General features: G+C 47.7%; 1 protein-coding gene across 1 annotated transcript in view; it reads left to right on the top strand.

The window, feature by feature from the left end:
- The window catches only part of KSR2 (kinase suppressor of ras 2), a 184,574-nt gene that overhangs the window by 136,864 nt on the left and 33,174 nt on the right, over positions 1-14,536 (top strand). Inside the window, exon 14 of the mRNA XM_088660098.1 lies at positions 503-864. Coding sequence (XP_088516224.1) covers positions 503-864 — 362 coding nt within the window. The remainder of the gene's footprint in view (positions 1-502; positions 865-14,536) is intronic.

Below are 14,536 nucleotides of genomic sequence, written 5' to 3'. Positions count from 1 at the left end.
GCATAGATCATGAGCAATGGCATGGATGATGGAAGTTCAACAACACCTGGAGGGGTAAAGGTTCCCCACACCTGCTTTAAAACAGCATTGGGTGGCCTCCAGCTTGTGGGCCTAATCAGGCCCACCAGAGCTGCACATTTGGCCCATGTGGCTGTTTTGGTCAAGCCACGCCCATATTTCCTATAACCGATGTTGTATGGGACATCTGGCATGGGGCATGTAAAAGCAATGCTGGTTCAAAAAGGGTTTTTTTGGCACCACCAATCCACTGATTTGTGCCCCCTCCCCTGTAAACCACTGTGCACAGCTTTTCCCAGGCCCTACAACCAGCTGATTGCCAGGGTTTCGAAGTGATGCACACACATGGGATGAAAGTGGGTCACCTGACATCACTGTGGCATCAGGTGATTGAGAGGTGAACGGCATCCCCGTGCAGGGACGATGGATATCACCTCCACCACTAGCACTAAAACAAATCTCTCTTGTTATCCCTGCCCCCCAGAATGAACAGGGAAACGACGAGGAATCGGAGGACGATTTTGAGGAGATGAACCTCTCGCTCCTCTCTGCCCGCAACTTCCCCCGCAAGGCCAGCCAGACCAGCATCTTCCTCCAGGAGTGGGACATCCCCTTTGAGCAGCTGGAGATTGGCGAGCTGATTGGAAAGGGCCGCTTTGGGCAGGTCTTTCATGGCCGCTGGCATGGCGAGGTGGCCATCCGCCTGATAGACATTGAGCGCGATAACGAGGACCAGCTGAAAGCCTTCAAGAGGGAAGTGATGGCATACAGGCAGACGCGGCACGAGAACGTGGTGCTGTTCATGGGGGCTTGCATGAGCCCTCCCCACCTGGCTATCATCACCAGGTAAGCCGTATCACTCAAGTACCAGCTTAGGGATGGGAGGAAGCAGCAATTCCCAACCCGTCCCAGATTCGTTGCAATCAGTGTTGTTTCCATTCTGCTGCAGTTTGTCTTCTGCTAAAACCTGCACTGTTCTTCTTGCTGTCTGCCATGGCTGATCATTAATTACGTGATTAATTTTGATGCATTCCAGTGAAAGGGAAATGTCAAAGACTGGCTGGGAAAAACCGAGCTAGATGGGCTGGGTACAAATAATAAAATTAATAAAATTATTATTATTAATAACAACAACAACAACAACAACAACAACAACAACAACAATGCAGTAAATCATATATAATAATTTGCATAACATTTGTGGGCTAAAAATAACAGCCATAGCAAATGCCAGTTGCATTCACTGTTGTTGTGCAGCAGATTGTGCAACAAGGTTCAGCTGTTGCGCTAGAGAATGGAAAAATCGGCTGTGCGAGAGAAAACAGAAAGATTGTTGCGCAACATACTTCACAACCAGAATCAGCTGTTGCAGAACTAGCTCTCCCTCGCAGCGCTGGATTCCTTTGTCGCGCAATCTTTAAACTCCTGTGCTGGCGGACAGGGAATGTTGGATACAGTCCCAAATGTGGAATTTTCAGGGAAGCAGATTTTGGCTAAGCATCAGGAGCCACTTCCTGGTATGATACTGGCAACGTCACTAGGAGCAGCTAAGCTGTGGAATTCACTGCCACAAGATACAGTCATACTTCAGTTCCGCTTCAGGTTATGTCTTTTCAAGTTGCGTCCCGCAGCAACCCGGAAGTACTGTACCAGAACAGTTACTTCCGGGTTTTCCTGTTTGCGCAGAAACACTAAATTGCACTGTGCACGTGTGCAGAAGCGACACTTCTGGGTGCGAATGCTTCGAGTTGTGGATGTGCCTCTGGGACGGATGACGTCTGCAACTCGAGGTTCCAATGTACAGTGACACCCTTGGATGGCTTTAAAAGAGGATTTAACAAATTCACGGAGGAAAAGGCTATCAGTGTTTACTTGCCACAATGGTGAGTGGTAATGCTTCTGAATGCCAGTTACTGGAAATCACAGGAGGGGAGAGGGCTCTTGTGCTTGGGTCTCGCTTGTGGAGATCCCATTGGGGCATCTGGTAGGCCATGGTGGGAGCAGGACTAGAGGGGGCATTGGCCTGATCCAGCAGGACTCTTCTTGCATTCTCACCCATAGGGCTATGATGGATTGTAAAGGGATGAATCCAACAAATTCAGAGATGATAAAATGATCAGTGGTTACTGCTCATTATGGCTATATGTCACCTCTGCATCCAGAGGCAGTATATAACAGGAGCCCAGGGAGCGTGCCAGCCATGGGATCAAGATCTGAGCTTGCTAGCCATGCCTTGCTTGGGTGCTGCACTGATTTTAATGTTAATGTTTCAAGTAGAAAACAAAATCCTGGTACACGTACTGCAGCCAGTATGGGCCAGGACATTGCACCCCCCTAACCGCCCCCAAATGCCCCCACAACACCTGGGCTCTCCCTCCTTGAACAGGGTTCACCTGTCACAGGGATGGGCACTTTGCATGCCTTTAAATCAGGCATCCCCAAATTGCGGCCCTCCAGATGTTTTGACCTACAACTCCTATGATCCCTAACTAACAGGACCAGTGGTCAGGGATGATGGGAATTGTAGTCCAAAACATCTGGAGGGCCGAAGTTTGGGGATGCCTGCTTTAAATAAACAGATGGTTCCAGATAAACTGCAAGACTCCAGGATTTGTCTCTCCGAAGGAAGCCGTCTGTGCAAAGGTTGCCCCGACTTCCCACCTGTCCAACACCGGAGAGTGCAAAACGGCATTTAAAACACCCCCCTTTAGCGCGTTCGCACCGAATTGCGACTTCTCTCTTGGCTAAGAGGCGCCACTTGTCCTCGTGGAAATCCGCAAGGTCTTATTCTTGACAGCTTGATGAGCCAGCTACACTACGTCTGTGTGCGCGATGCCTTAATCTTGGTCTGCAGGGTTTCCTGCTCAGCTCTCTGTCAGTTCCCAGCCTCCTTTCTAAGGTCAAAGGGCAACATGATTGGATTGCCCTCAGTCTAATCGGGACATTCTCAGGCCACAATCACTGAGTGTTTATCTTCTTCAGCTGGGAGCTGGTCTTCCCCCCCGGGGCTTCTAGCGCAGCTCATTAAATCGATACGTGAAACGTTTTTATTTGTGTCTGCTGTTTTCATGAGCTGTGGTGTGAGGTGCACAGGACACCCTGCATGTGTTTTGCATTGCTATGGACACAGCGACTTCGTTGAACAGAACAGACTCCCTGATGGTGCCTGGTTGTTGTGGCAAGCTGTGAGTCATGAAGCAGACTGGAATTCTCTTCCCTTTTAGTATTGCTACACTCCACCCCAATCTCTGAGTGGTGAGAGGTTCCAGTGGTTCTGAGGACTTACCCAGGGTTCGGTTTCGTTGGAATGAAGGTCAGAGGAGACTGTGGTGTCTTTATAGGGTTGCCAGACTCAACAGAGGACAGGACTTCTGTGCCTGTAATTGCCCTGCTCTCTTTTGAGTCTGGAAACCTTAAAGAGAAACCAGCAGACCCTTTGCTTGGAAATTAAACAAATAATAATAATAATAATAATAATAATAATAATAATAATAATAATATATTTATACCCCGCCCATCTGGCCGGGTTCCCCCAGCCACTCTGGGTGGCTTCCAACAAAATATTAAAATACAGAAATCCATCAAACGTTAAAAGCTTCCCTAAACAAGGCTGCCTTGAGATGCCTTCTAAAGGTCTGGTAATTGTTGTTCCTTTTGACCTCTGGTGGGAGGGCATTCCACAGGGTGGGCGCCACTACCGAGAAGGCCCTCTGACTGGTTCCCTGTAACTTGGCTTCTCGTAGCGAGGGAACCGCCAGAAGGCCCTCGGCGCTTGACCTCAGTGTCCGGGCAGAATGATGGGGGTGGAGACGCTCCTTCAGGTATGCTGGACCGAGGCCATTTAGGGCCTTAAAGGTCAGCACCAACACATTGAATTGTGCTCAGAAACGTACTGGGAGCCAATGTAGGTCTTTCAGAACCGGTGTTATGTGGTCTCGGCGGCCGCTCCCAGTCACCAGTCTAGCTGCCGCATTCTGGGTTAGTTGTAGTTTCCAGGTCACCTTCAAAGGCAGCCCCACATAGAGCGCATTGCAGTAGTCCAAGCGAGAGATAACTAGAGCATGCACCACTCTGGCGAGACAGTCCGCAGGCAGGTAGGGTCTCAGCCTACGTACCAGATGGAGCTGATAAACAGCTGCCCTGGACACAGAATTGACCTGCGCCTCCATGGACAGCTGTGAGTCCAAAATGACTCCCAGGCTGCGCACCTGGTCCTTCAGGGGCTCAGTTATTCCATTCAGGACCAGGGAGTCCTCCACACCTGCCCGCCTCCTGTCCCCCACCCATTTGTTTCTATGGCAGCAGAACAACTTCTTTGGATATGCTAAATTGTGGTTCTTCGTTAGCCAGTCTTACCTTGACAAAGGAATTGTATATTCCACCCTTACAGATACAGGATCACTGCTTTGGAAGGGACCCAAGGTTCCATCAAGACTGAACCCCCCCCCAAAAAAAAACTCTTAACAATATGTTTTGGGTTATGCCATAACATGGAGGATACTGAAAATGGTCATCATATGGGAACCAATCAATACCATTTCCATGATGTGTATTAATATTGTTGTTGCAAAGTGCATCCCAAAAATGAAGCAACATGCAAACAAAGCCAGCAGTGGCTAAACCCAAGCAGCAGCTATAAAATATTGTTGCACTGCAAAAGATTGGGAGCTGCTGGGTTGCACCACCTTCCCTCCTCTGGCTCAGATTTCCTCCCTGACAGCCTTAATCAGGGTTTTCCCCAGGGAAAAGAATAAGGTTAAAAGTACACAGGGTCTGTGTGCTAGCCTAGGAACCTGTCAATTAAGGAGAAAGAGAAACTTAACCAGGACCCTACTCTCCCTTTGATTGGCTAAAAGCTTGGGAGAGGCGGTGAAAATATTGTATTTACATCAAGCCAGTCACAGAGTTGAAGCAGAAGAGAGGAGAAACTGAAGAGCTGAAAGGCAGAGAAGGTGCTTGGAGCACTAAGGGATATGTACATAGCTGCCAAGTTTTCCCTTTTCTCGCGAGGAAGCCTATTCAGCATAAGGGAATTTCCCTTAAAAAAAGGGAGAACTTGGCAGCTATGGATATGTAACACTGGGAAGTGTTGTTGAGCACAAGTGGGGGGACCATAGCAAGAAGGAGCCAGGAGGCAACCACAGAAGCTAAAGAGAGAAGAAGATACCCACTTGCCAGAGAAAAGAAGATACCCACTTGTGGAATTGGGGGGGGGGGAAGAGTAGCAATAAGGTTAACAAGAAGGCGGGGTTGCTTTGACTGGTTTGCAGTCTTCTGAATGCCACCAGAGCTCTTAATCAAGATGTGAAACCCAGATTTGAGAATGATTCCATGGTTCCATATTGCGTCTGAAGGTGTGCTTCTTCCACGTGGCATAGAGATTTTCCACATCAGGACTCAGGAATGAGCACCCCTAGAAAGAGTGGTGCAACGATGCCTCTTCAGGTCCATAGGGGGTCAGGCATCCTGCTCTTGAAGGGGTCTGAGAAAACGGCATGAGTTCAGCAAGAGAGGCAGGACCATGGAGAGCTCCAGCTGGAGTCATGAAATGACAGCCCCCACTAGGCTGGAGAGGTTGTACACCAGGCTTCCTCAACCTCGGCCCTCCAGATGTTTTGAGACTACAATTCCCAGCATCCCTGACCACTGGTCCTGCTAGCTAGGGATCATGGGAGTTGTAGGCCAAAAACATCTGGAGGGACGAGGTTGAGGAAGCCTGGTGTACACTCCCAAGTTCAGGAGACTAGAATGTTAAGGTAAAAGGATGCAGGTGGCGCTGTGGTCTAAACCACTGAGCCTCTTGGGCTTCCTGATCAGAAGGTCGGAGGTTCGAATCCTCGCGACGGGGTGAGCTCCCATTGCTCTGTCCCAGCTCCTGCCAACCTAGCAGTTCAAAAGCACACCAGTGCAAGTAGATAAATAGGTACCGCTCCAACGGGAAGGTAAATGGCGTTTCCATGTGCTCTGGTTTCCGTCACAGTGTTTCTGTTGTGCCAGGAGCAGTTTAGTCCTGCTGGCCACATGACCCGGAAAGCTGTCTGTGGACAAACGCAGGCTCCCTCGGCCTGAAAACGAGATGAGCGCCGCAACCCCATAGCCATGTGGACTTAACCATCCAGGGGTCCTTGACCTTTCCTTTTTTTTTTAGAATGTTACTCTGATGAAGGTCTGGAGTCTACCGAGGATTCATTCAATTATACTTATTCACTAAAATATTTATATACCGCTGTATCATAGAAATATCTCACAACAGTTTACAGCAATATATAAACATGAAACCATGAAGAAAAATAATTTTTAAAAATTAAAAAAAACAAGTTGAAAGCAAAAGAATTCAAACAAATCTCAGCAGGCTGTTGTGGGGGATGTATTCTTCATTGCCTGCGTAGGCCCAGCGAAATATAAAAGTTTTCAGAAGGCGTTTAAAAGCTGGCACAGAAGGCGTTTGCTGGATCTCTGGTGGCAGAGTGTTCCACAGGACTGGGCCGATGACACAAATGACTCAGTATCTTGTTATTGCAAAACAAGCCTCACCAACTTGGGGAATGACCAGCGACGCTCCTGCAGATGATCTTATTGATTGAGCTGGGATACGAAGGTTCAAGTGGTCCCTGAAGTACAATGCACTTAAGTTGTTCAGGGTTTTGAAGGAAGGATAACAACAGAAAGAGAAATAAGAATTACCGGAAGACTACGAAATGCAGTAGGACTATGATGTTGATCAGAGCCCTCCAAAGTCTTGAAGCATGGGAAGTCCTGAAAATCTTTATAATTTGGCAGAATATTTGGACTATTTGAGATGTACATGTATAATGTGGAATATCTGATTTATATATATATATAAAAAGGTGTTCAGGGTTTTGAACCCGGCTCGGTAGTAGCAGCCTGTGCAGCTGTTTTAACAATGGCATCACATAACCGCGGCAAGGACTTTGTTAGCCCAAAAATGGAAAACCCGGGAGTTACCAACGATTGAAGAGTGGCAGACAAAAATGATAGACTATGCAGAACTAGCAAGACTGACTAGCAGGATCCGAAACCAGGGAGAGGCAAAGTTCCAAAAAGACTGGAGTAAATTTGTGGACTACATGGAGAGGAATTGTAGAAGTTTAAAGACACTTGCAGGATTGAAATAAATCCTACGAAATGACTTTAAGTAGAGGGAGTAAAGGAACTGCGAGATAAGAGTTGATAAGAAAACCAAATGAGGGGAGGGAGGGAAGTCAAAGCTTGGCAGAGCATTGGGAATGTGAGATAGGTGAATAGATGTCAAAAAGAGAAAATTTGTGTGTGTTGTGTTTGTTGTTGAATGTTTTGTTATTGTTTCATGTGTTTTTTTGAAAAATTTAATAAATTGCTTTAAAAAAACACACACAATGGCATCACATTTAAATAGACGGCAGACAAACCAGGTTTTTTAGCTAGCGTTACATAAATTGGGTCAAATCTGTATTCCAGAGGTGCTGGAAGAGCTGGGAAGCCTCTCAGAGGCAGTCTTCAGAGGAGGAGGACAGAGGAGCTTCAAGCTGTGGAGGTAGCAGCAGTCTTGGTCCCAGGGGCTTGCCCCTCTCTGCTGACTCTGGCAGAGCAGTGTCCCCTGAGGCTCATTCTGCAAAGATCCTTAACACAGGACAAGTTCTCCGATAGCAATGCAAAGTTTCTGTCCATTTTACAGAAGTTGCAAACAAGTTGATGTAGGGATTCCTTGGGGGGCGGGCAGGAATCAGTAGAATGGTTGGTAGATTCCCCCCCTCAAGGGAATAACAGTGTGCATGCTTGGCATTCATTTTAATTAGTTTTCAGCAAGAACAGATGCAGGCGCAAGTCTGGCTTGGTGTTCCGAGATGTTAAAAACAAAAAGTTCTTATCTGACTTTCCCTCTAGCCTGCTATTATTTGTCTGTGACTAGTGGGAAGGTCAGGTAAGAGCTGGGTTTTAACCGCATCGGCTAGTGGGTGGAACTTTCTCCAGACTGCACAATTTCCTTGTTCCTGGAGCTCAGGAACATCAGGTAGCTGGAGAAAGGGTGGGGAGATGTAAGGAAAGGAAGAGCAAGAGGCAGTGGATCCTGAAGGAAAAGGGAAACAGGGTGGTGATGGCGATGGGACTCTAGGATAAGGTAAGGATTGCAGACCGGACTACAGAAGGACTCAGTGCCTCTGCCCTGCTCCTGTGCAAGCCTACGGGACTGGGTGGTTTGGTCATGTGGCTTGGAAAGAATGGGTCACACCCCATTTTTAGTCCTACTCAGAGTAGACCCATTGAAATTAATGGCACGACTAACCTAGGTTCACCCGTCATGCACTTTGCATGTTTTAAAATAAACAGCTGGTTTCATCTCTGCCAAGAGTTTCCGCCCTGTCAAGGACTGCAGAGTGCAAAACATCCCCGTTTGGCCTGTTTGCACCAAATTGTGAGTCCTCTTTTGGCTAAGAGAGGCATCGCTCGTCCTTGTGGAGCTCTGCAAAGCACATCCAAGGTCTCCTTCTTGACAGCTTGATGAGCCAGCTATGCTAAGACGGTGTGCTTGATGCCTTAATCTTGGTCTGCAGGGTTTCCTGCTCGACTTTTCCATCACTTCCCAGCCTCCTTTCCAAAGTGTAAAATTATTGTATCGTCCCCAATCTAACAGGGACATTCTCAGGTCGTGATCACTGAGTGCTTCCCCTCTTGTTTAATTACAGTTATTTATTTATTGGTTTAGTAAATTTCTATACACCCTTCATCCCAAGGATCACAGGGTGGTTTACGACAGAAAATACAAAAATAAGAAAGGAAACATGGTAAGAAACAATAACAATACCCTTCTCCCAGTTTAAAGGGACATAAATTGTTTAGTTAGCCAAAGCCTGGGAGAGGAGGAATGTTTTTTGCATCTGGGAGGTCTGCTTGAGAGGCATCTTGTTTATAATAATACAAGGTGATCCAAAGGCTTTTAAACATTATTATTTATTCTGCTCCTCATCTTCCACTTTCTTAAAGGTATAAGCCTCTCCAAGGATAGGAAGAGCAGCTCATGGCCCATTTTCAGAGTTGGGCAGGAAGTGCCACCAGCAGGGAGAGGGCCGGGGGCTCATCCTCGTCCACCAGGAAGTCTAGCACCAGTGGGGTGGAGACACCTGTTGGTGGATTCCTTGCCCTCCCCCAGCATCCAGTTCAGTACCTTCACCCCATCCCTCCTCTCCCCCTGACCAGCCCTGCTAAGAAGTCTCCATGCAGAGGGGAGAGCAACTGATTCGGTCACACTGGGTGCAGAGTCCCGGGGGTGCCACAGGGGGCTCTGCAACTATTATGCAGAATGGAAGGCAAGAGAATTGTGGTTGAGGGTGCCGAATTTGGATGTTGAACTGTGCACCACTGAAATTTGGAACCTTAAGGTCTGCCACCGCTCTGCAGAAACTGGCAGAAGCTCTCCAACATTTCGGGCAAGGCGCCTCTCCCATTGCTACCTGGAGATGCCATTGGGGGATTGAATCTGAGACCTGCTGCATGCAAAGCACCTTCTCTGACCCTGAGCTATGACCCTTCCCCATAAACCTCCCATGTTTCTGCGATGGGGCAGCCGAGACCTGAAAAGTTTTCCAGAGAGCTCCCTCATGGGAGCTTATCTCCATCTTCAAAACCGTATTGGATCTCGCGCGAAAGTGTAAACAGCTTCACAGCTCTAAGGTCCTGCTGTCGCATTGATTAAACAATCATAAAAGGAAACGCAGTGTTTAAACATGGAAGCCTTTGATGAAATATTAAAGGCAGCCCTCTCCCCTGGGCTTGCTAAAGGGGCCCTCTGGCAATATGGAAGCTGCGATACATGGTGCTCCTCTCGCCCCCCCCATCCCATTCATGTCACTAATGATGCTCGCTTTTGGAGAAGGTGGTTCGCCTCCAGCAGCTGGTCTCGGGAAAGCCAGGCTTAATTAGGCGCCGCTAGGTCTCTTGCACATCTTACTATCTCCCATTTAATTATGGCTCTGCCGGAGAAACAACTGGGTGAGACACCAGCCTGATCCTTCTAGGGGGAAACTTCTCTAGATGAAACAGGTCCTTTGCTGTGTCTCTTTTTTCTCCCTCCCTCTCTGTCCCCCTCAAGGCAAAGAAAACATGTTTTAACGACATGGAAATCATTTTATTAGATGTGCTGCACATTATCGGTTGAACATCGAGAGAACTTGTGTGATGGCAGATCTCGGGGTGTGGGTGTTTGTGGCTTATGGGAAGTATTGCTATAATACTGTAGCAGTAACTTTCTTACCTGATTGGCAGCCACACAAACTGTGGCATGACAGCCTTGCATTTTTATGAACTTAGATAGATAGATAGATAGATAGATAGATAGATGATAGAGATCCACCCTATTCTCTTGACTGTAGTTTGTTTCAAGATATTTTAATAATGTATTTTTAAATTGTTGTAAACTGCATCGTGGGAACTCATTGATTTACTGAGTGATGTATTGCATTGGTACTCCACCCTTCCTCCAAGAAGCCCACAGTGGTGTATATAGTTCTCTCTGGCTCCTCATTTAATCCTCACAACAGCCCTGTGAGGTAGGTTAGTGACTGGCCCAAGGTCACCCAGTGAGCTTCATGGCTGAGTGGCGATTCGAACCCTAGTCTCCTGTGTCCTAGTGAAACACCCTAACTCCTACGCCACACTGGCTCATCACCTCATGGCGATCTACTAAATGATTGCGACCATACTACAGCATTTAATGCCAGATCAGGGCAAATTAGGGAAACTCGCCACAGTGCAAAGGATTCTAGAACAGAGGGTTGGGTTTTTTTGGTTGTTGTTTTTTGCTGGTGCGCAAGTCCTGCCAGAACAGTTGCAGTGTGCAAGACTCAGTGCTGTGCTGGCAAATCAGTATTATTGGAGGACATGTCTCCTAATGTCTTGTTATGAGCCATGCTGTGCCTCCCTTTAGCTTGATTTGACTTTGCTGCCGAGAACGAATCCCAATTAATAGACAATCCAGGCTGGCTCGTCTCGCCCTGCTTTGCACAAGCAATTCCACATCCACCTGCAGAGCCACAGTGGGGTGGAGGGGAGCTGTGGGTGTTTGCTTGGCTCCTGCCAGGAATATACTACCAGGCCCCTGTTCTGAATCTCTATCTTGCTTTTTCTTAAGAGGTGAGCGTAAGCCTCATTTTAGTCGTGCAGACCTAATAAAAAAGCATGCAGGCAATATCCATGCCAACTGCTCACTTAAGAAGCAACTCCGCAAAGATTTTCCACCTCATTAAGCCGCCTTACTCCAATATGTCTGGCTGCGGGCCTGGTGGGAAGAGGCCCTGAAATGGACTTGCCAAATCTGGCTGCAAGGGAGTGGGTGAAGAGATCCCAGAAAAGAGGCACTTTTAAATGTGGCTGCATGCAGATTGAAAAAAAAAAAGCAGTTTGGAATTCCTGGTGTTTCTGGAGCTAGAGGCTTAAGCGTTGCCACTTTGGAATTGCTAATGCTTTGAGAGATGTGCTGACTGTGTGTGCATTTTTGCTTTCTACCTGCTCATCCTGTGTAAGTCTCTTTTCCTCCTGAAGGCAATGACTTTGGGTTGTGTTTGCCCATTAAAACAGGGATGGGGGAACTTCCAAGGGCAAGGGAGCAAGGAGAAGAGATCTATGTAGGCCTAAAGAGCTCTGCTCCTGTCATAGAATGCTAGAGTCAGAAGGTACCCCAAGGGTCATCTAGTCCAACCCCCTGAAAGACAGGAACCAGAGCTAAAGAATCCCTGACAGATGAAGGGGAGATCATTGGAGGTTTTTAAGCAGAGGTTGGGATGGCCATCTGTTTGCATCCATGGGTTCGGAGCACACTTTAAAAAGAGCAGTGTGTACTCTCTTGGATGAATGAGAGATCCATGGAAAAGCTTCCTGGGGGGATCTGAAGGCAACCACAAGGAGATCTCTACACATAGGGACATAGAAACTTGCCTTATACTGAGTCTGACCATAGCTCATTATGGTCTACACGGACTGAAGGTGGCTTTCCAGAACTTCCGACCCTCCTTCATCACACAAACCCCCACCGTGGAGCTACAGCCCTTCCTTTAAAACATAGGAACATAGGAAGCTGCCTTATGTCAAACCAGACCATTGGTCTATCTAGCTCAATATTGCCTGCACTGGCTGGCAGCAGCTCTCTGAGATTTCAGCCAAGGAGTCCCCCCAGCCCTACTTGGAGATGCTGGGGGTTGAAGGTGGAACCTTCTGTGTACAAAGCAGGTGCCCTGCCAATGAGCCACAGCTCTTCCCCACAAACTTAAGGCATTGGGGGACCTACATTTTGGAGGTCATGAAGCTTAAATTACTATGGGGGCCCCTTCGCAACCAGCAGAGTCTGAGTAACCACTGTTATCTTTTTCTATGGGGATGTTCCACAACAGATCACACAGATTTTTTTTTAAAATTAACTGTTACATCTCATGTTTTGATTAAAATTGCTGTATAGTACTGGGTTATCTCATATTACACGAAGCATCTTTTACCAAACACTCATTTTTCTGGGTTTTTTTCTAGCAACCTGTTCACATACAGTTTCATCATATGAGAGCTTCGTTGCAATGTCATTTTCTAGAGACAATACGCGTAAAGAAATTAAGTGTTCTTCAGCAGAACAGCCAACAAACTGCGGCACCTTCCCTTTACAATGCCTGTGCTACTGACACTCAAACTTTGGGGTTGTTGAAATATATAGAACAACAACAAAAAGATCGATTTGAGACGTGCAACTCAAATTGAGTCTACTAGACCCAAAAAATCTGTAAGCAATGTGGGCTAAAGTTGCTTCTGAGGCCCCTCTGGGATTAAATAACCCTGAAGGTGAAGCTTCATTCGTTTCATAGTAGATCCATCCCTGTCTAAAGGATAAGGAGGAGACTTGCTCCACAGGGGTGCAGTTGGGGCAGGACTTGGGGCCGACACTCTAGAGCCCCTATCTACAGGATGGGCAGTAAGGCTGCCTTACCGCATTTTGAACCGAGCAAAGTGGTGACGCATGTTACAGTTGTCTCCTGAGAATAGTAAGCACAGTGGTCAAAATTGCAGAACTGGCAAAATTGCTGTTTGCCAGACCAAAAGATGGCCTGCTGTGGACAATGATTCACTGAGCACCTTGCTCGCACCCTCCCCTGAGGCAGCCCCCCCTCTTCCCAGTTTGCTTCGGTTTCTCTACGCAGGTCTCCCCCAAGTCCCCCCTCGCCTTCTGGCTTTGAGCTTGGACATCTCCCGCTCTGCTTCCCGCCTTACACTCCTCTGCCATGTTCCCCCTTTAATAGCGTTTAAAGTAATGAAGCCCATATATCATATAATAAATAGCTATTGACTCCCGTCCATGGCCTGGATCAGGATTGATTGACCTGTGGGAATACTCTTTTCCTCAATCAATAAGGGGCCATGAAGGGGGAATAAATCTTGATGGAGACTGGCAACTGGCGGGGGGTGGGAGAGAGAGAGAGAGAGAGAGAGAGAGAGAGAGAGAGAGAGAGAAAGTCAATATACTTATTAATACATACATTAAATGAGCACACATCCTCCTCTGGGGAGACGCCGTTTCATTCTGACAGCTGGCGAGGGTAGTAGGAGGCAAGCGGTGGGGGAGATGAGAAAAATGATAGGGCTGGAGACACCTGAAATTTCTGCTGAGCATCTTGAAGAACTTCCATCCTGTGGCCTAGGCTGGAAACGGTGAACTTGCATGGTGGGTGGGTGGGACATAGAACCATAGAATTCTAGAGTTGGAAGGGACCCCAAGGGTCACCTGGTCCAACCCTCTGCAATGCAGGAACCGCCACTAAAGTATCCCAGGCAGATGGACAGCCAACCTCAGTTTTAAAAGCCTCCAATGAAGAAGGGTCCACATGGGACGCTGTCCACATGGGAATCAGACCATCTGCCCATCTAGCATGGTAGTGTCTAAAAAAGGGATGAGGGTGGCGCTGTGGTCTAAACCACCAAGCCTCTCAGGCTTGCCAGTCGGAAGGTCAGTGGTTCGAATCCCTGCAACAGGGTGAGCTCCCGTTGCTCTGTCCCAGCTCCTGCCAACCTAGCAGTTTGAAAGCACGCCAGTGAAAGTAGATAAATAGGTACCGCTGCGGTGGGAAGGTAAACGGCATTTCCATGCGCTCTGCCACTCGTCACGGTGTCCCATTCCACCAGAAGAGGTTTAGTCATGCTGGCCACATGACCGGAAAGCTGTCTGTGGGCAAATGCCAGCTCCCTTGGCCTGAAAGCGAGATGAGCGCCACAACCCCATAGTCACCTTTGACTGGACTTAACCGTCCAGGGGTCCTTTACCTTTTTACATTTTTAGTAGTGTCTGCAGTGACTGGCAGCACTCCAGGATTTCAGAGGCCTACCTGGATATCCTGGGGATTGAACCTAAGGCAGGCAAGAAAGACTTTCTTTCACTGAACTATGGATTTTCCCCATAAGGAAATATGAAATTCGTTCTCTGGGTGCTGGTCCATGTGTAGTCCAAAGCTACATAGTCTGCTCTTGTGCCTTCCCAGCCTACCAGAGAGGG

Source organism: Zootoca vivipara, chromosome 16 (genome assembly GCF_965207765.1).
Source record: "Zootoca vivipara chromosome 16, rZooViv2.hap1.1, whole genome shotgun sequence".
Lineage (NCBI taxonomy): Eukaryota > Metazoa > Chordata > Lepidosauria > Squamata > Lacertidae > Zootoca > Zootoca vivipara.
Note: the sequence above shows the minus strand (reverse complement) of the source record. Positions and strands in the feature narration are given on the sequence as shown.